The following is a 21104-nucleotide window of genomic DNA, read 5'->3' on the forward strand; positions in this document are numbered from 1 at the left end:
AGGAGTCAGCACTCATCAAAGCAGCCTGGAACATATCTCACTCACTCACTCATACTGCATTATTCCCCGACAACATTCAAACTGACACCTGTTATAACTGGAATAGTGTTCAAAGCGGTGTTATACCCACCTCACTCACTCTGCGTTATTCCCCAGCACCCCTCAAGCCGACTGCCTGGAGGACAAACCCAAGCATGTGGCTGAGCTGAAGTTCCCCACCAAGCTGCCTGGTGAGCTGTACAATGCTGACGTCCAGTGCAAGTGGCAGTTTGGAAGCAAGGCCAAGCTTTGTACATATGACTTTGGGAAGGTGAGAGACTTATCTCATAGTGCTGTCTGTGTCCTGTCTGAATGATGCTGATCGCCTCCGTGGTGTAGTGGTTAGAGCGTCCGCCCAGAGAGCGGAAGGTCGCGGGTTCGATCCCCGACCGCGTCATACCAAAAGATGTTAAAATATGGTACTTGTTGGTCCCTGCCTTGGCGCTCGGCATTAATGGGTACAACAAGGACTGGTCGGCTCGGAGTCAGTATAATGTGTCTGAGTGGGGTATTCATGCTTCACTGCAGCATGGTATCTCAGTGGGCTAGCACTATAAAACCAGCTTAAGTCTGGGCTAGTACAAGCAGCCGCACATACACATACACACGCATGCACGTCATCATATGAGCGAAATATTCTCAAGCACAATGTTAAACCCAATTTCACCTCACCTCACCTGAATGATGCTTGTAATATGTTTGATTCATTTAGTTAACTGACAAGCAGATACAGATATTACAATGAATTACTGCAATGAATTCATGATTTTGGTGATTTGATCACACTGGGGTCATTCATCTGAGTCGTCTTTTCCTCGGCTCATTTTGCTCTTTTTTCACGCATACCCATTCTCATCCCTGTATTAAAATATTGTGCTTTTTCTTCAGGATACGTGTAAGGCGTTATGGTGTTACCGGGGCAACAAGCGATGTGAAACCAAGTTCCTGCCGGCAGCAGAAGGAACCTCTTGTGGTGCGGGTATGGTAGGTAGGCACAACTTGGTCACATTGGGGGAGAGTAGTAGGCACAACTTGGTGACATTTGGGGAAAGTAGTAGGCACAGCTTGGTTACATTAGGGGAGATTTGTAGGCACAGCTTGGTCACATGGAGGGAGAGTAGTAGGCACAACTTGGTCACATTGGGGGAGAGTAGTAGGCACAACTTGGTGACATTTGGGGAAAGTAGTAGGCACAGCTTGGTTACATTAGGGGAGATTTGTAGGCACAGCTTGGTCACATGGAGGGAGAGTAGTAGGCACAACTTGGTGACATTGGGGGAAAGTAGTAGGCACAGCTTGGTTACACTAGGAGAAATTAGTAGGCACATCTTGGTCACATGGAGGGAAAGTAGTAGACACAGCTTGGTCACACTGGGAGAGTAGTAGGCACAACTTGGTCACATTGGGGGAGAGTAGTCGGCACAGCTATGTGACATTAGGGACAGTAGTAGGCACAGCTTGGTCACATTGTGGGAGAGTAGTAGGCATAACTTGGTCATAATGTGGGAGAGTAGTAGGCATAGCTTGGTCACATTAGGGACAGTAATAGGCACAGCTTGTTCACATTGTGGGAGAGTAGTAGGCATAGCTTGGTCACATTGGGGAGAGTAGTAGGCACAACTTGGTCACATTGTGTGAGAGTAGTAGGCACAGCTTGGTCACATTGGAGAGAATAGTAGGAATAGCTTGGTCACATGGGGGGAGAGTAGTAGGCACAAGGTGGTGACATGGGGGCAGAGCTGCAGATACAGGGTTATTACACCCAGGTTTATGTGTTTCCCCGTTCAACAGGAGTTGCATCTCCTAGATTTTGTCATTCCAAAATCAGTGTAAATGTAAATACATTTAGCGATTGTTGAGATATCTCGCTGACATGTAATTATCAAGGCAGTTTTTAAGGTCCACTCAGTGGGAACATATCACTCAGTAATCAAAGAATTTCACATTTGCTAGTCTTACACAGCTATCACTCCCTGTCTGGGTTGATGAGGAAATCTGGAAGTGTCACATCTATGTTACATGCGTAAAAAGATGTATTTGGCAGCCTAGTGTTGCAGTCAGGATGTGTATCTCTTCATGAACAAATATTTCTTCAACTGCAGCATAAAAGATGACATCCGATAACAAAAACTTGAATTACCAGACACAAACTCGAACTGTAATTAGATCTATAGTTTGTTCTGTGATGTTTAAACAAAGTCTGAAAAAAACAAACCTGTTAAATTGATGACAGTTGTTTGATTTACATTTTCTTACATAAAAACAAAATTAGAATATCATATCCTGCCCTAGGCTAATTCAAACGTATTATCTAAGCTTCGGTCTGAATGAGAGCTGAAGAACACCATCTTATTTTTCCAAGGAAAATGTCAGGAGATTTGTGAGCAGGTTGATGTTTATTTTCGTGCATGTAGTGACAATTGGAAAAACTCGGGCATATTTCCTTGGGAGTAGGTCAGTGTAGCTTATAGTAAAGGGATCTGATTGTGTCTGTGCACTGATCACCTCCGTGATGGTTGGTGCTGCAAGGTGACGTCTTCCTACAACATTTGATAACTTTTAAGCATTGCACCAGTAGTTACAAACTTATACTGGGGCGTGCCTCGTTTAAACTCTTGACATGAACAGGAATTCTTGAAATTCTTTCAACAAATCATTTGTAAGTGTTACCGTGTACAGACTCCATCGGTCAGCCCTCTGGATATGTTTATCATACCTAGCTGAAGAGTGCTGGTTGATTGATAGGGATTGACAAACAGGTGCTTGTTGACTCACAAGCAACTCCGGATAGGACGGATTATTGTTCAGTGACATTTATTTGTTGCTGATTCGAAAAAAGACACTTTTTAACAAATGTTAAATTTACTGCTTCCTTGAATAAATGACAATCCGCTATAAAGAAGGTGATTTCAGCAAGTGAGTGAATGGTCTCAGTTCAGGCAGCACTATATCAGCTGTTGTGAGGGCATGTATGTGATTGAGTCACAGACAGGCAGACTAGTGGTTGATGTTATGAGCAATGATTCCAGACCCGGGTTAATATTGGTCTTCAGCAACAGGGGCGGTGGGGTAGTCTAGTGGTTAAAGCATAGGCTCGTCATGCTGAAGACCCGAGTTCGATTCCCCACATCGGTACAATGTGTGAAGCCCATTTCTGGTGTCTCCCCGCCGTGAAATTGCTGGAATATTGCTAAAAGCGACGTAAAACCAAACTCACTCACTCACTCTTCAGCAACCCATGCTTGTTGTAAGAGGCAACTCACAGGATCAGGTGGTCAGGCTCGCTGTCTTGGTGGTTGACATGTCATTGTATCCCAAATGGGTAGATGATGCTCATGATGTAGATCACTGGATTGTCTGGTCCAGACACAATTATTTACAGACTGCTTCCATATAGCTGGAATATTGCTGAGTGCACTGTTAAACAACAAACAAACACGCAAACCATTCTAACCATTTAATAAAGTTAAACTTGAAACCAAATCTTCAGCCTTTAGGCAAAGTTTTACACTTTTTGTGTTGTTTGGTTATATGATTATATTTTTCTGGCATTAAAAGTTCGATACACTGATACAATAGCGGTAGTTCCGCGCACCTAAGCACATCGATCGCAACACGGCAACTAACGTCTCTTATTTTTGGTTGTTTACGTGACTAAACATGCTGGTATGCATCATATTTACCTAGAAATATAAGTTTTTCCTGATGACTATAAGATTCTAACGTTGCATTATGCCATACGGTTGACCTTACCAGCGTTCTGACGACATCGCTTGCTGTCCGGTAATTCTGCGCAGCAACTGATGCGCATAACATCCAGCTGGAGATCCGAAGCATGGAAGCATATTAGGGCCAGATTATTTTAAAAAATCACTTCATCAGTGTAAAGAAGAGTGTTTCATATTAAATCCAATTATGAAGAATGAAGAAAAAGGTTTAAAAGTCTGAAGAAAACGAATTTTCGTAAAACTGTCAATGTATCTGTCAATTACTGTTATTTACTTACCTTTAGTGATTAAAAGCCAGTCCCTTGTAGAAAGGTCCCGATTTCAAACGTAAATGTGGTAGCAGACGATGTTTACCTCTATACGGAAGTACGCTATTGTGCAGAATTACCGGACGCGCGGAATTACCGGACGCGCTTGTACTCCAAAAAACAAGTTCAAGCAGACATGATGAAAGAAAATAAAGCAATTTTTTAAGGTATAGCTCAATCCACACATCACCACTGTATTGTCACTCTCCTCACTCTGACACAAATTTATGACCTTGTAATTGATATCGAAAAGGTGCTACATTTCAATCTTTCTGTTATCCCTTAAACTTGAAATACCGTTTACCCTTCTCAACTGGTATCATGTTTTTGTTCTAAAATGTATTGGCACTCATGTTTTGAATTATGTATGAATCTGGATTTTGTAACCCATAATGGTACAAAATGCCTAACAGCATGACTGAAAAAGATATTTTATGTAAATATTAGCTTCTGCAATCATGTGGATGTTTCAACCATCATTATTGTGATTTGATACGACTGATTTACCAATCAGATTCAAATAGTTTCCAATTCTTAACATTTTCTCCTGTATCGCAGAGTTAACTCATCACCTTGTTCTTTCAGTGGTGTCGCCAAGGTAAATGTGTGAAATATGGACGCCATGGACCAAAGCCAGTGAACGGAAACTGGTCTGTTTGGACCAAGTGGACCGAGTGTTCTCGGACCTGCGGCAAGGGAGTCAAGTCACGGAGCCGGGAGTGTAACAATCCCCTGTGAGTATGTTTTAAGTATTATGCTGTGTGCACCACAAGTCACAAAAAAATAGAAATAACAAATAATATTTTGTGTTAAATTATACCTGATTGCTTAATTATAAAGGTTTTCCTTAAGATTGCTTGTGATTAAAAGAACAATAACAATATATATGGCTTGAAAGCTGAGATGTGATGAAAAACAAATCATAACATGCATGGGAAAGAGATCTGTGAAAAATTCCAAAATACTAAAGAGCAGATATCTTTAAATTAAATGCTGGATTTAGTTAAGTGATGGTTCCTTGGATCAGGTCCTTGTTTGAGGTGAAATAAAATAACCAGACGTGTGTTTGAATATGGTGACAAAAGGTGGAAGAAACTGAGGTGAGGTGGAATAGTGTGACATGAGGTGGAATAGTGTGACATGAGGTGGAATAGTGTGACATGAGGTGGAATAAACTGAGGTGAGATGGAATAGTGTGGCATGAGGTGGAATAACTGAGGTGAGATGGAATAGTGTAACCTGAAGTGGAATAACTTGAGGTGGAATAGTGTGACCGGAGGTGGAATAGTGTGACAGTAACATTGGGTAAAGTGAGGTTATGTGATACGAGGTGACAGATAGTCAGACCCGTTTGTATGTCATCTTACCCTGAGAGCATGTCATCAGAACACAACCAACACCATGAGAAATTGCACTTAAAAGTCAGGCAACCTTACTGATAAAGAGACTGATATTGTTTCAATTGAGGTACAGTGCATTCAGCCAGAATAATCCTCTGAAATAAAGTTATTTTTTATCAAAGTATCTCTTGGCACAGTCCACCTCATCCCACATCCATTGGAAATCCTTTAATATATTGTGTCTGTCACTGAGTGTATCTGTTATCAAATGTCTGAAAGAGGTAACCGAACAAAGACATTGTTGTTCGTTTCCTGTTTTGTACAGTTTGCAAGGCCACATCCAACACATTTTTATCTTTGTTGAAACTCTATAATGGAAAAGAGTCTTTGGAATTAGATAACAAAAATTTATCCCATAACATTAGAGATGTCTGTCTGTGTGCTTGGGACTAATAAAATTGTCTTCTGTGAGATGTTTTATTGGTTTAGTGACAAAGATTTTCACACAGTGGAGCAAGAGGCTAAGTAGAGGCGTCCCTATAATTGATTGTTGTGTGTAGTGTAAGATGCGCTGATATTATTACTAATGCCCTACGTCTGAAGCTGTTGTCCTTCCTGGATAAGCATCATTTACAGCTTAAGTCAACATTGTACTAGTGGCAATGCCGCCAACATTAAACACTGCTTCATTGTTGAATGCAACAGGCACATCGGTAAAGAGAATAATTGTCTTGTCGTCAACCTGAAGACTATTACAAACATACATTGTGAGTAATGGTTCACTAAACCTTTCAGACTTGTGTGCTCAAAGGCTCAATTAGGATTAGGGACACAGCTAATCATTGTTATTTTCTGTGCAGGTGCCCACTAGAACTATTGTTACCTACAGTGGAAGAACTGTATAGCCCTGAGGGCAGCCATGGAAGGGGAGGGCTACTTTTCTTCTTTGATTTCTTACACCAGAAAAACAACTTCAAAACTTTATACTTTATAATTTTCTGATTATACAGTGAATGCTCTCTGCTTGAGTTGTATTTGTGGGGTCTAGGGGCCGCTTTCAGAATTAGGCCTGTCATTCTTATACAGTGGGATTAAGGCTTGTGTACCTCCTGTAGGAGGACCGGTTCCTGGAGGTGTGTTCAGAACAGGGACAGTGCCCCCTTATTGGGGGCAAAGGTGAGACTCAAGGGCTGACAGGAATTATTGCCATAAATGTTTTATTATTGCTAATCATGTGAAGCGTGGCGGCTGTCTTAATCCAAGCTAAGACTCACTTTCTCTGTTGTGAGGAAGCACAGATAGGGTAGATAATAGATTTAGTATGATTGTTGTGTAACAGATTGCTTGGTGTACACAGTTCTGATTGATGGGAGCCTGGCCCACTATTTGATTACTCTAAAGTGTCTTGTGATCATCTCATAAAAGCAGGATTATGTATGGAAGACAAGTAGGTGTTTGGATGCTCAGCGATGGTTGGCACTGTGGGGTTCCCAGGGGTTGAAGCATGCCCTTGTCATCCTCAAAACCTGCATGTAATACCTACAATGTGCTAAGGCCATATGGGTGGCCACCTCCCCTTAAGGTGATGTGGCTAGAATATTGCTCAAATTGGTGTCTCTTGTTTACTGTCTATGTTGGGATTTCGGTAAGAGGCAATTCAGGTCAGTCTTGCATTTCATGTTACCCTAAAAGTAATTCTGAATATCAAACACATTTCATTCATGGCAATTGATAAATTTGGTATGTGCACAGATGTGCTATATCCAACAGTGTGTTATATAGGACTGGTGTATGACTGTGTGTGATAAATGGCGTGTATGACTGTGTGTGATAAATGACTGGTGTATGACAGTGTGTGATAAATTACTGGTGTATGACAGTGTGTGATCAATGACTGGTGTATGACAGTGTGATAAATGACTGGTGTATGACAGTGTGTGATAAATGACATGTATGACTGTGATAAATGATGTGTATGACTGTGTGTGATAAATGACTGGTGTATGACAGTGTGTGATAAATGACTGACGTATGACTGTGATAAATGACTGGTGTATGACAGTGTGTGATAAAAGACTGGTGTATGACAGTGTGTAATATGTGACTGGTGTATGACTGTGTGATATATGACTGACATATGAATGTGTGATAAATGACTGGCATATGACAGTGTGTATTCTGTGACTGGTGTATGACTGTGTGATATATGACTGGTGTATGACTGTGATATATGACTGGTGTATGACTGTGTGATATATGACTGGTGTATATCTGTGCATCATATGTGACTAGTGTATGACAGTGTGTGATATATGACTGGTGTATGACTGTGATATATGACTGGTGTATAACTGTGCATCGTATGTGACTAGTGTATGACAGTGTGTGATATATGACTGGTGTATGACTGTGTGATATATGACTGGTGTATATCTGTGCATCATATGTGACTAGTGTATGACAGTGTGTGATATATGACTGGTGTATGACTGTGATATATGACTGGTGTATGACTGTGTGATATATGACTGTGTCACCCAGTATCCCACAATGTATTACATTGTTGTTGCAGACCCCAGTACGGAGGGAAGCCTTGCCAAGGACTCACACAGGAGACCGTCATCTGTAATGCAAAGGTGACATCATTACATATACAATACTAAAGCTAATGCCTATCACCAACTGATCACTCATATTGTAATACAAGAATCAGTATCTGTGTGTAAGTAGTGTGTTGTATGGAGTCTAACAGAGCTGTGTGTATGTCCCCAGGCCTGCCCCTATGGGGATGATGACTTCCTTGAAGTCCAGTGCTCCACGTACAATGAGAAGCCATTCAAGGGCTGGTACCTGCAGTGGAAGCCATACAAGAAGCTGTATAATGGTAGGTTCCTTACATGTAACAGAGTTATATGAGCACTTCCTGGTTCCCAACCAACCATAATCTTGAGTACTCATCCTTATTTCTTGTTTTCCTTGAATTGCACGATAGCTTTTTTTAACCATCTTTGTATTATTCATATGAAGTTTAACTATTAAAAAGATAAAAATAGTCTGGATTAATATAAGCAGCCCCACACACGTGCTTGTGTGTAATAATACAAGAGCAATAATCATGAGCAAAACATTTTAAACCCCATCACAACACTTGGAGAGGTGGGGTGGCCTAGTGGTTAATGCATTTGATCATCATGCCCAAGACCTGGGTTTGATTACCCACTTAGGTGTAATGTGTGAAACTACCCTTGAAGATCCGGGTTAGAATTGATATTCAGTATCCCACGGTTGTCATAAGAGGCAACTAATAGGATCGGGTGGTCATCGGTTCCCAATTGCGTAGATCGATGCTCATGCTGTTGATCACTGGATTGTCTGGTACAGACTCGATTATTTACAGAACGCCACCATATAGCTTGGAATATTGCTGAGTGAAGTGTAAAACTAAACTCACTCACTCACTCATGTGTGAAACCCATTTCTGGTGTTCTTCACTGTGATATTCTTGGGATATGGTTAAAAGTTGCATAAACCATATTTACTCACTCATCTCCACATGTGATGATACAATTCATTTATTCACACAGTGTTAAAGCTCAGGCCACCCCCAAATATTATTTGACCCTGTTGAAATAATGTTATATGGTTTGTTACTTGCAGCACAGGACCCGTGTAAGCTGTATTGTGTGGCCGAGACCCAAAACTTTGTGTTCACAGTCAAGCATCTAGCTATTGATGGTACCTCTTGTAACCATGACAACATCTGCGTGACAGGTGCTTGCAAGGTAGGAATAGACTATTTCACTTCCCTATGTGTCATCATGTTGCACTTTGGAATCCATCCAAGATTTCATATATTTGACAATTCCTATAAAATCATTTAAAGCAATTCTGCATTGGTGATGCTCAGATATTTTAAGCATGGACACTAGGGCAGACATATTGAATGAGCTGCTTTGTACAATTACACAGTGCCATGTGGAAATAATCTCATGTTTTGATTCATCGTTTAGTAACTTTTCAGAAGTTGGCCTTTTATAACCTTTATTAGTGTTTTGATTTAATCTTAAAATGTAGGATCATGTTTGAAATACTCATTGGTTAGTAGTATAGTCAAGGCTTTTGGTCCTATTACTCAAGACCAGGGTTGGTTTAATATATCATATTATGTGGAACTTGTTCCTGGAGTCCCCAATACAATATTTCTGGACTATTTCTGAAGGCACCATTCTCACTCACTAGGAACTCTATATTTGTTAAGGTTTAGGGTTTAGAGGATGGCTAAATCATTCTTGACGACTTGCATATGGGGATCCTGTCATGTCTGACATCTCTGCTAAGATATTTGCTGATGTTATTTTGTAATGCTGATGTTATTTTGACAACTCTGCTAAGATGACATCTCTGTGCTGATCCCATTTTGTCTGACAACTCTGCTAAGATGCTAACCATTTTGCTGATCCTATTTTGTCTGACATCTCTGCTAAGAAACGTGCTGATCCTATTTTGTCTGACATCTCTGCTAAAGATACTGACAACTCTGCTGATCCCATTTTGTCTGACAACTCTCTCTGCTAAGATAATGACAACTCTGCTGATCCTCCCATTTTGTCTGACATCTCTGCTAAGAGATATGTGCTGATCCCATTTTGTCTGACATCTCTGCTAAGATATGCGGATCCTGCCTTGTATGATACCTCTGCTGTGGTATGGTGAACCTGTCATATTTAATAACTCCGCTAAGATGTGTGAGATCTGTCATGTCCGACAACTCTGCTAAGATATGATGATCCTGACATATCTTACAGCTGTACTAGGATACTGGGATGGTATCATGGCTAGATGATGGCTGCGGAAAGTCACACTGTTTGTTGCAATAACACTATCTGGTGTCTGTTGCAGAGAGTGGGATGTGACCTGGTCATCGGCTCGGCTGCCCGGAATGACATCTGTGGTGTGTGCGAGGGAGATAACTCCACCTGTAAACTGATCCAAGGACAATACACACAGCAGCCCAGATTAAACAGTAAGTGGCCTTATCAACAATGTATCACCTTCCGATCATGTTAGCTACACAAGACACTCCAGAAACACCTGTTCTTGAAGTCTTTTGTTTGTGATGGGAATTAGTTAGTGATAACAGCTATAATGTTAAATGCTGCTCACTGTTTAGAGGTCAAATAATTATTTGACTGTAATCTATTCTTAATGGGGTTTAAACGTTTTATGATAGTTTCTTGTTGTCTATTAATGAAGTGTATAGTATGTTTTTGAACTGCATTTCACCAAAGTGGTAGACACACTCACTCACTCACCCACCCACCCAACAACTCACTCACTCACTCACTCACTCACTCACTCACTCAACCCTACAAACCTTTATGATGGTAGGATAAGAACCTACAGCTTAACTTGCTCCCTACACTCCTGCATTTCACTTGCTCCCTTCACCACTGTAGACTCACTCACTCACCCACCAACTCACTCACTCACTCACTCACTCACTCACCCACCCACCAACTCACTCACTCACTCACGTCATTCTGAATTTGTTCTATTTCTTGCAGCTTATTTCCCAATTGCTGTGTTACCCAAGTCTGCAAGGTATATCCGAATACGAGAAAAGGAAATCTCTTCCAACTTCCTAGCCATGCGTAACATCTACGGCAGGTACTACCTCAATGGCAACCGAGCTGTGGCTTGGCCTGGGATCTACAAACTTGGAGGGGCTGACTTTACCTACAAGCGGCCATACAGCAACCCTGAAACACTGGAGTCAGACGGGCCTCTGGGAGAGGATCTCGTCCTGGAGGTAGTCACACTCCCAATACCATTTGTGAAGAGATCCAATAGCAAAATGATGTATAGACCTTGTGATGCAGCTAATTGTTTTAGTAAGAGGAAGATCAATGGTTGACTGACTTTCCACTCAAATCATTTATCCAAGAATGCAGATGGTGTTTGATTGATTGGAATGAAAATGATTGGAAATATTTTTGACTTACACTCAGAGCTCTGATAGTTTGATTCTGTTGGATAATGTTTTTCCCCTTCATCGAACGGAAGGAACTTCTATTTATCAGAAATCAAACTTTTGAACTAATACATCAAACGAGGGAGAATAATTCTTCATGAAAAGTAGCTTATTTCTGAAGAGAGTATTTGTGTTTGAGTATATCCTAGTCTGAATCTTGACAATGTTCACAATGAAATCAGATATTTTGAACATTCATAGCCAGGTTTATCAGTTCTTTGTGTTAGGAGTTAAAGTAGTTTCACAATACCATGTGAGGATTTGGTGGCCAAAATGCCTGCCAAGTGTCCTGTCAGTTGCTCAGATAAAAAACATGTCGTGAGCTGGGGGATAAGTGTGGTATTCAGAGTGAGTGGACCGCCTCCGTGGTGTAGCGGTTAGAACGTCCGCCCTGAGAGCGGAAGGTCGCGGGTTCGATCCCCGACCGTGTCATACCAAAAGACATTAAAATATGGTACTTGTTGGTCCCTGCCTGGCGCTCGGCATTAATGGGTACAACAAGGACTGGTCGGCTCGGAGTCAGTATAATGTGTCTGAGTGGGGTATTCATGCTTCACTGCGGCATGGTATCTCAGTGGGCTAGCACTATAAAACCAGCTTCAGTCTGGGCTAGTACAAGCAGCCGCACACACACATACACATGCATGCACATCGTCATATGAGTGAAATATTCTCAAGCACGACGTTAAACCCAATTTCACCTCACCTCAGAGTGAGTGAGTTGGATTTGAACTGCTTTGAAGATACTATTGGGAAGATGATTGTGTTATGATGTTATGTTTGTTACCTTGTAGATGTTGGTGCAAGACCGCAACCCTGGTATTGTGTATGAATACACCATTCCCAAAACTCCAGCAGAGCTGCGGCTGACCCCTGCACCAACAACCTCCACCACCACCACCACCACAACAAGAGCACCACGACCCATTCAGCACAAAGTGATGTACACTTGGAGTGTATCCGTGTCGCCCTGCACAGAGCCGTGTGCTGGAGGTGAGCTTGTCAGAACTCTTGGAGGGGTGGGGATTGGATGGGAGGTATTGGTCCTTTGAGTTGAGGGGGTGAGGTCATGGTGGGATGGGATGTGTTTTCATTAGTCCATGTATTTGGAATCTGTATATGACTTTACAAAAGCTGATCTCATAGATAGGCCAAGGTCCCAACTTGAACCTTAAAATCTGAATCAAAATGGTATGTCCAGTAGCTGGAATTAGGACCTACATCATTACATTGTACGTACATCTTGTCTTGATCAATCAGAATAGTATTTCAACAAATCCATTTTGAATTACCAAATTAATCCAGTTGTTGCACTCTCTCTTAATAAAACATGTTCATTGCATATCCGGACTTTTGTTTGTAATCTTGTTAATTAATTTCCTCAAGATGTCATTCAATAACGTTTATATTAATTGTAATCTTGTTAATTAATTTCCTCAAAATGTCATTCAATAATGTTGAACTAGACTCACTCACTCACTGACTCTTGATTGCATTAAAGGTAGGAAAAGCCTTGACAGCAGGATCTGTTTGACCTTAACTTGGCTTGAATTAATAGCTGGATATTAGTTATTTTTGTTTGAGAAATACATAATCAAAGATGAAACTATTCATCCTTGTAATCTTCAGGGAAGAAGAATGTCACTGCATCATGTCGGCGTGATCTCCGGTTGGTGGTGGACAACAAGTACTGTGATGCTCGCCGCAAACCCAAGACTGGCCTCTTCCCATGTAATGCTCAGCCTTGTCCTCCCAGGTTAGTGCAGGGCAGGTAACCTATTGAATGGGGCCTTCTTAGGGTTGGACATATTGACTGGCGACTTCTTAGTGTTGAGAACACACTGACTGCGGCCTTCTGAAGATTTTTCACTATCTTGGTTCAGTGAATAAGTAGTCACTAATTGTTCATTAGTGGAGGTGTAATTCTGTTTTAACCAATTCATTGGTATTCATATTATGTTTAGATGAGTCACTGAAGGTCAGAACAATTTACAGTTTCATGGATAGGACTTTACAGTGAGTGAGTTTAGTTTTACGCCACACTAAGCAATATTTCAGCTATATGGCGGCGGTCTGTAAATAATCGAGTTTGGACCAGACAATCCAGTGATCAACAGCATGAGCATCGATCTGCGCAATTGGGAACCCATGGCATGTGTCAACAAAGTCAGCGAGCCTGACCACCCAATCCCGTTAATCACCTGTTACATGTACTCCTCTTTAAGGGATTCTGCTCCATGATGCCAAATTCCCAGCCTATGTCTAGATGATGATGCTTGTTTGACATGATGTACCCGTGTGAATGCTGAGTTACAATATGTCAGGTGGTCAGCGGAGGAGTGGCAGTCTTGCACCAAGGCATGTGGTAGTGGGAAACAGATACGGAAGATAACATGTCGCCAGAAACTGTCCTCGCACAAAGATCGTCGCCTCAAGCGGAGATTCTGTAAACACCTTCCCAAACCTGCAAGAAAGAGACGTTGTAATGTTCAACAGTGTCCGTCCAAGTGGCATGTGGGCAAGTGGGGCAAGGTGAGTCAGTCATTAGTGACTATTGCTGGGGGCACAGTGAGTTGATGTAGCTATAGCTGGGGGCATGGTGAGTTGATGTAGCTATAGCTGGGGGCACAGTGAGTTGATGTAGCTATAGCTGGGGGCACGGTGAGTTGATGTAGCTATAGCTGGGGGCATGGTGAGTTGATGTAGCTATAGCTGGGGGCACGGTGAGTTGATGTAGCTATAGCTGGGGGCATGGTGAGTTGATGTAGCTATAGCTGGGGGCACGGTGAGTTGATGTAGCTATAGCTGGGGGCACGGTGAGTTGATGTTGCTATAGGTGGGGGCACTAGAGTTGATGTAGCTATAGCTGGGGCATGGTGAGTTGATGTAGCTATAGCTGGGGGCACTAGAGTTGATGTAGCTATAGCTGAGTTGATGGCTATAGGTGGGGGCACTAGAGTTGATGTAGCTATAGCTGGGGGCATAGTGAGTTGATGTAGCTATAGCTGGGGGCATGGTGAGTTGATGTAGCTATAGCTGGGGGCACGGTGAGTTGATGTAGCTATAGCTGGGGGCATGGTGAGTTGATGTAGCTATAGCTGGGGGCACAGTGAGTTGACGTAGCTATAGGTGGGGGCATGGTGAGTTGATGTAGCTATAGCTGGGGGCACGGTGAGTGAGCAGAGTGAGCTGATGTAACTATGGTAGGAATCACAGTGTGAAGTAGCTATGGAAGGAGGCACAGTGAATGTAGTTATTGAAGGAGGCACAGTAAACGTTTGGATTGGGCATGTTAAGATGATGAAGCTATAGGAGGGACATGGTGACGAAGTAGTTATAACTACATCCCTAGGGGCATGATGAGATGATATAGGTATAGATGGGTCATGATATCACGAGATGATAGAGGTATAGATGGGTCATGATATCACGAGATGATAGAGGTATAGATGGGCCATGATATCACGAGATGATAGAGGTATAGATGGGTCATGATATCATGAGATGATAGAGGTATAGATGGGTCATGATATCATGAGATGATAGAGGTATAGATGGGTCATGATATCATGAGATGATAGAGGTATAGATGGGTCATGATATCACGAGATGATAGAGGTATAGATGGGCCATGATATCATGAGATGATAGAGGTATAGATGGGTCATGATATCATGAGATGATAGAGGTATAGATGGGTCATGATATCATGAGATGATATAGGTATAGATGGGACATGATATCATGAGATGATATAGGTATAGATGGGTCATGATATCACGAGATGAGGATATCTGTAGCAATGCATTTCGTGGTGATTGCAGATTCAGAAGAACAGGTTAAGATTTCATTGTTGGGTCTTTTTCAGACTGAGAATCTGTTACAGCAATGATCATGTGTCAACAAACACTAGACATAGATGTACTAGTTTTTTCTGATTGCAGTGCTCGGCAACTTGTGGCAAAGGCATGCAACATCGGCGTATAATATGCCGTCGTCGTGAAAGGCGAGGTTTCCGTGTACTGTCGGAGGAGGAGTGTGCCGGGCTGAAGAAACCCAACGTGGCCCGTGTATGCAAAATGCCACTCTGTAAAGAGAAATATGAATGGCTGCTGTCGCCATGGGGACCTGTAAGTTCAAACAATATCTAGTGAAAGTTAAATATTTTTCTTAATTTTTCTGGTGATATCACTTATACTGAATACTGAGATGGAAAAGATTAATGTGTCATAAATGCTTAAAAACAGAACTCTGGGCATTAAACAGAGAGTTATATGATAAACTGCTTCAGCTTCTGCTTGTCTAAAATAACATTGCCCACTGAGGTAATTCATGGATTGCTCTATGATCCTGTCAAATTATACAGTCTGTTAGAAAAATGTAAAATGCAAGTATTATATATTACATGTATTTGAATAGCATGTTTGCCTAACATTATCTCACAATATGCACAGTATATTGCAGAAACAAAGTGCTTTCAGTTATGTTTGGTTCTTTGTTTTGAATTTTTTTGACAGTTTTATGAAATTGTGTTCTGTTTTTTAATGTGATTTTTACATTCTTGTGAAATTGTGTTTGTTGGGTGTTGTACAGTATACTTACACTTTTGCTCATGATTTCAAACTAACTAGGTGCTTCAATCTAAATCTTGTTTAACGTTGCACTCAGCAATACTCCAGCTTTATGGCGGTGGTCTGTAGATAATCAAGTCTGGACCAGACAATCCAGTGATCAACACCATAAGTATTAATCTACACAGTAGGGATACAATGACATGTGTCAACCAAGTCAATGAGCCTGACCAACCAGTCCTGGTAGTCGCCTCTTACGACAAGCATGGATTGCTGAAGACCAATTCTAACCAGGATCTTTATGGGTGGACATTCTAGCTTGCCATGCCATTACCTCCCTGCAAAATAATGTAAAGTATCTCCTGACATGCTGTGTGTATCACTGAAACCCAGCAAGCAGCAGTTCTGATGTTTTTGGAACAATAGGATAGAAAAAAACACACTAGTCAGTGAACCACCTCCATGAAAGCATTTTATTTCTGCTTGGAATTTAAAAAAGGCATTACACCCTTAAAGGGCACCTTTTCCACACTAAACGTATTGAGCACCCGACTTGCCTTCAAAGCATTACCAGAGAACCGGTGACTTTATTATCTAGGGATTACAACCTTTGAACAACTGACTTCATGCAAGGTATACAGTTAAATTTACAGTTATGGAGGATTTGATAATAACAATAATTTTTTCATGACTATTTCAAAGGAGGCCTAACTAGTTCACTTTTAAAATGGATTCACTATTTAGTGATTTTAAGGCTCATCTCTGACTAAATATCCTCCATAACCAGAGTATACTGTATTTTGCAAAAAGGTAATTTTTTGTCACAAGGGTAAGAATGAGTTGAAAGGAGATGGGTGTTTGGTTAACCCATCAACACTTCTTCCTTACTGTGGTAACAAAGGAAGGAAGTATAGTTAGATGATCATATACATATAATCTTTAGCTGCTTGCTTCCACAATAAGCTTACGTAGTTATGAACTGGTTGAATGAAAAACGCCATGCTTTCTTGCCTTAGTGTTCACGAACGTGCGGTCAAGGGAGGCGGTCGAGATACCTCAAGTGTAATCAAGTCGATGCACATGGCAAGCATGCGCCCGCCACCGATAATGAGTGTAAACACAATCGCAAACCTAACGTGGCAATGGAGGAGACATGTTGGCTCGTTGAGTGCCCACAGGCGCTACGTGCGTGGCAGAGGCCATATTGGCATGCTTTGCACTGGTCCAAGGTGTGCATGGTGACTCAACGGTCACGCTAGTGGTTTGTTGTATCGTCACTGTATTGTGTTTTGTGTGTATTGGTCGGTCCCAGCGCCAAGCAGAACAAAATCTATTCTCATTTCTATACTCAAGTTTCTGTTTTTGTAATATTTCAAATTAAATGATTTTGCAGATCAAAATATTGCTACTTGAGGGAAAAAAGTAATATTACTGCAGATTCATTTCTGTAATAATGTGCAAGATATTTGTTTTATTGAACTTCTGACATTGTGTTAACGTTGTGAAAGTGTTCAGTAGTAAGTGTAAACGTCCATTAATGTCTGCTTGGAACATGGCCGATCTTCCCCCTCCTCCTCAATCTCGCTTCACCGGCCCCTATGCACCACCTCCTCCGTTACAGTGTAGCTTCCCGTCACACGCACAGCTTCTGTAACACTGCACTCATCATTTCAGGGATAGTTGCTGCTGCTGCAGACTCATGCTTCATCATGCATTAACACAGCTTCAGTCACACGGACCTGACACACAGGTCTTGCAAACAGGTCTCACACACAAGCCTCACACATAGGTATCTCACACCAGCCTGACACACGTTTTGCACACACAAGCCTCACACATAGGTATCTCACACCAGCCTGACACACGTCCCCCACACACCGGCCTGACACACATGTCTCACACATAGGTATGTCACACATGATTAACACACACACAAGCCTCACACATAGGTATCTCACACCAGCCTGACACACATCTCCCACACACAAGCCTCACACAGGTATCTCACACCAGCCTGACACACGTCTCCCACACACAAGCCTCACACATAGGTATCTCACACCAGCCTGACACACATGTCTCCCCCACACACACCTCACACATAGGTATCTCACACCAGCCTGACACACATGTCTCCCACACACATGCCTCACACATAGGTACCTCACACCAGCCTGACACACATGTCCCCCACACACACGCCTCACACATAGGTATCTCACACCAGCCTGACACACATGTCCCCCACACACGAGCCTTACACATCTGACACCAGCCTGACACATTGGCCTTACACACCTTATCATGCTGCATACAGACTCATGCTTCACCATCCATTAACGCAGCTTCAGTCACACTGGCCTCACACACAAGCCGTGCACAATGGCCATGCACACTGGCCTTTCACAACTTCTCACAGACTCGTGCTTCACCATGCATTACCACAGCTTCAGTCATCCAGACCTGGAGACAGTGTGTGAAGGCTATTTCTTGCTGCCATAGTATGCTAGAACACTGTTGACGCCAAATAGAACTCACCTCACCTCTCTCATTCTCTCACTCATTTTTGCCTGAGACATGGGCATGAACATAAGGGGTGTTGGAGTAAAAGAAGCTCCTGTAAAATCTAAATTGGTGTATATCACAACAGTTGGAAGACTATGAATATACAATAATACCTGTACAGTGCAAGTTGTCAATAATATTAATATTGTCACAGTTACATCCCCTTATCCATTTACTGAACTTTATTCTACCTGTGACATCTAATGACAAGAATATCGGATTTGAAATCATCAGATTACTGTAGTTGTTGCTGATGCACCTGCATGTGTCTGTCACCTGGTGCAACCACCTCGATATCTCACCTGGTGCACACAACTCTATATCTCACGTGGTGCACATAACTCAATGTCTCACCTGGTGCACACACCTGCATATCTCACCTGGTGCAAACACCTGCATATCTCACCTGGAAGCACACACCTGCATATCTCATCTGATGCACACAAATCCATATCTCGCCTTGTGCACACACCTGCATATCTCACCTGGTGCACACACCTCCATATCACTAAGTGCATACACCTGCAAATCTTACCTGGTGCACACACACCCATATCTCACCTGGTCCACTTGCATACCCAACACATGTATTTGACCGCAAGCACACCTACCTGCACATACCTACCTGTACATGTCACCTGGTGCACTTGCACACCTGTATAGACTACTCAAAAGAAATGACAGACAATACTGTTCTTTTATGTTAATTTTATGGCATGATGGATTAAATATATTAATTCAGAAGCCAAATTGACAGTGAAAGCTTCAACTTAAATGAAGAATTTATGAAACATAACATAATATAAAATCCAATTTTGGATCATTATCATGACATTTTTCCTAATGGGGCAGCCAGAGGCTCTTACTTTGAAATCCAAGATATATCCATGTAGAATATGAAAGAATAGGTTTTCTTTAACTATTTTTGAGTATTATATTGGTTGACAAGCACACTAGTATTTGACAGCTGGTACCCACCTGCACACTCTCACACACCTGTAATAGTCACCTGGTACACACCTGCATCGTCACATACTTGGGTACACTTCTACACACAGTCCAACCCAATGCTTTGTGTCCATTTAACGATGGTACAGAATACAAATTAATTCAAATTAATTCAAAGCTTCTTAGACTGTTGTAGCTGAATTATCTCTCACTAGTGTAAATGTCATAGCTAAGACTTGGTTCCATCCTTCTCATTAACATTCTCATCAATAACATTTCAAAAACCCTTCTGCTTTGTGAGTAGATAAGTATAGAAATAAACCATTAACTCTTTGTCCTTGTGACTAGTTGTCTCAGAGAATAACCACCAGGACAATGTATTGCAGTGTTCCGCCACATGTGGGCGTGGCATCCAGGTACGGAGCATCAAGTGCATTGACAGCCAGAGAAGACCACATCCATTTGCATGCAAGTCCCGTAGCAAGCCCCACACCTCCAGGCCATGCAATGCTGGAATATGTCCGTCCAAAGATCGTAAGTTCTGGTTCCAGCTTGTATGATTACAGGAAAATACAGCATAGGATCGTTTGATGGCTAATATAAAAACTGCAAGCTGTCGGGTGACATTGTTTCCATTTTTGTTTTCAGTGTACAATATACTTCCAAACCAAATGACATCCACTGTATATATGAATGGCTTTGATACATACAGTAGCAGTTTTTGTTCTCTCCAAGCCTTTGGTCAGTGGTTGAAACAGAATCAAAATGAAATTCATCTGTGTGTTTTTTTATAACGTTCCTGATTTTTTAGTCAGGGGTAGATTAACACCTTGTCTCTGAAATGAACACATATTACAGAAAAATGGTTCCTAAAGTATATTCATAAAATATGATAACAAAGAGCCCAGAAACATTCTTCATTTTCATTCGTGGACAGGTTTTATCAGTTACATATATTCTATTTCAATGTCAAATATGTTCTCATCACGATATGGCTGAGATATTGCCGATGTGATGTTAAATATTAACTCACTCACTCACTCTTCATTTTCAGAAACTGGTAATCTAGACTTGCCACATATTCTAGACATCCATGGGCTCTATTGGGTATATTTGTTTCTGTATGACAGACTAAGTCGTGGGATCAAGCAATAAAACAATTAAATGCCAAATAATACTGACGATGACAAAACAGCGTCTTCTTATCAACCAGTAATTGAATACTAGTACATTATGATTATTTTGTTGTAAGATAAACAAGTACCCAGAAACGAATAACTGGGAAAAGGGTATCGAATATTTTAATGACCATAACATGTTGGTGATACACATAATACATTAGGATGGAACAGGTCACATTTAAATGCACAACACAACTCAATCCTTAGACTAACAACTAGTCTCTGAAATGAACATATTTTACTGAAAAAAAGTTCATAGTAAAAAAAAAAAATATAATGAAAAGGAGCCCTGAGACTTTCTTCTAGACTTGCCACATTTTCTAGACTTGCATGGGCTTTCTTGGATATATTTACTTCAGGGTCTGTACGACAGACTACTCAATCCTTAGCACA

The 21104-nt window shown here is 41.5% G+C and overlaps 1 protein-coding gene across 1 annotated transcript in view; it reads left to right on the forward strand.

Moving 5' to 3' along the window:
- LOC124276909 (A disintegrin and metalloproteinase with thrombospondin motifs 16-like) overlaps positions 1 to 21104 on the forward strand; it is a 165646-nt gene that overhangs the window by 143384 nt on the left and 1158 nt on the right. Inside the window, 14 exon segments of the mRNA XM_046712576.1 lie at positions 157 to 310; positions 928 to 1023; positions 4661 to 4809; positions 7988 to 8051; positions 8188 to 8299; positions 9073 to 9197; positions 10315 to 10438; positions 10980 to 11224; positions 12241 to 12439; positions 13076 to 13202; positions 13771 to 13978; positions 15391 to 15576; positions 17034 to 17246; positions 19917 to 20064. Of these exon segments, the coding sequence (XP_046568532.1) occupies positions 157 to 310; positions 928 to 1023; positions 4661 to 4809; positions 7988 to 8051; positions 8188 to 8299; positions 9073 to 9197; positions 10315 to 10438; positions 10980 to 11224; positions 12241 to 12439; positions 13076 to 13202; positions 13771 to 13978; positions 15391 to 15576; positions 17034 to 17246; positions 19917 to 20064 (2150 nt within the window).

Source organism: Haliotis rubra, unplaced genomic scaffold (assembly GCF_003918875.1).
Source record: "Haliotis rubra isolate DU_JTF1 unplaced genomic scaffold, ASM391887v1 Scf215, whole genome shotgun sequence".
Classification (NCBI taxonomy): Eukaryota; Metazoa; Mollusca; class Gastropoda; order Lepetellida; family Haliotidae; genus Haliotis; species Haliotis rubra.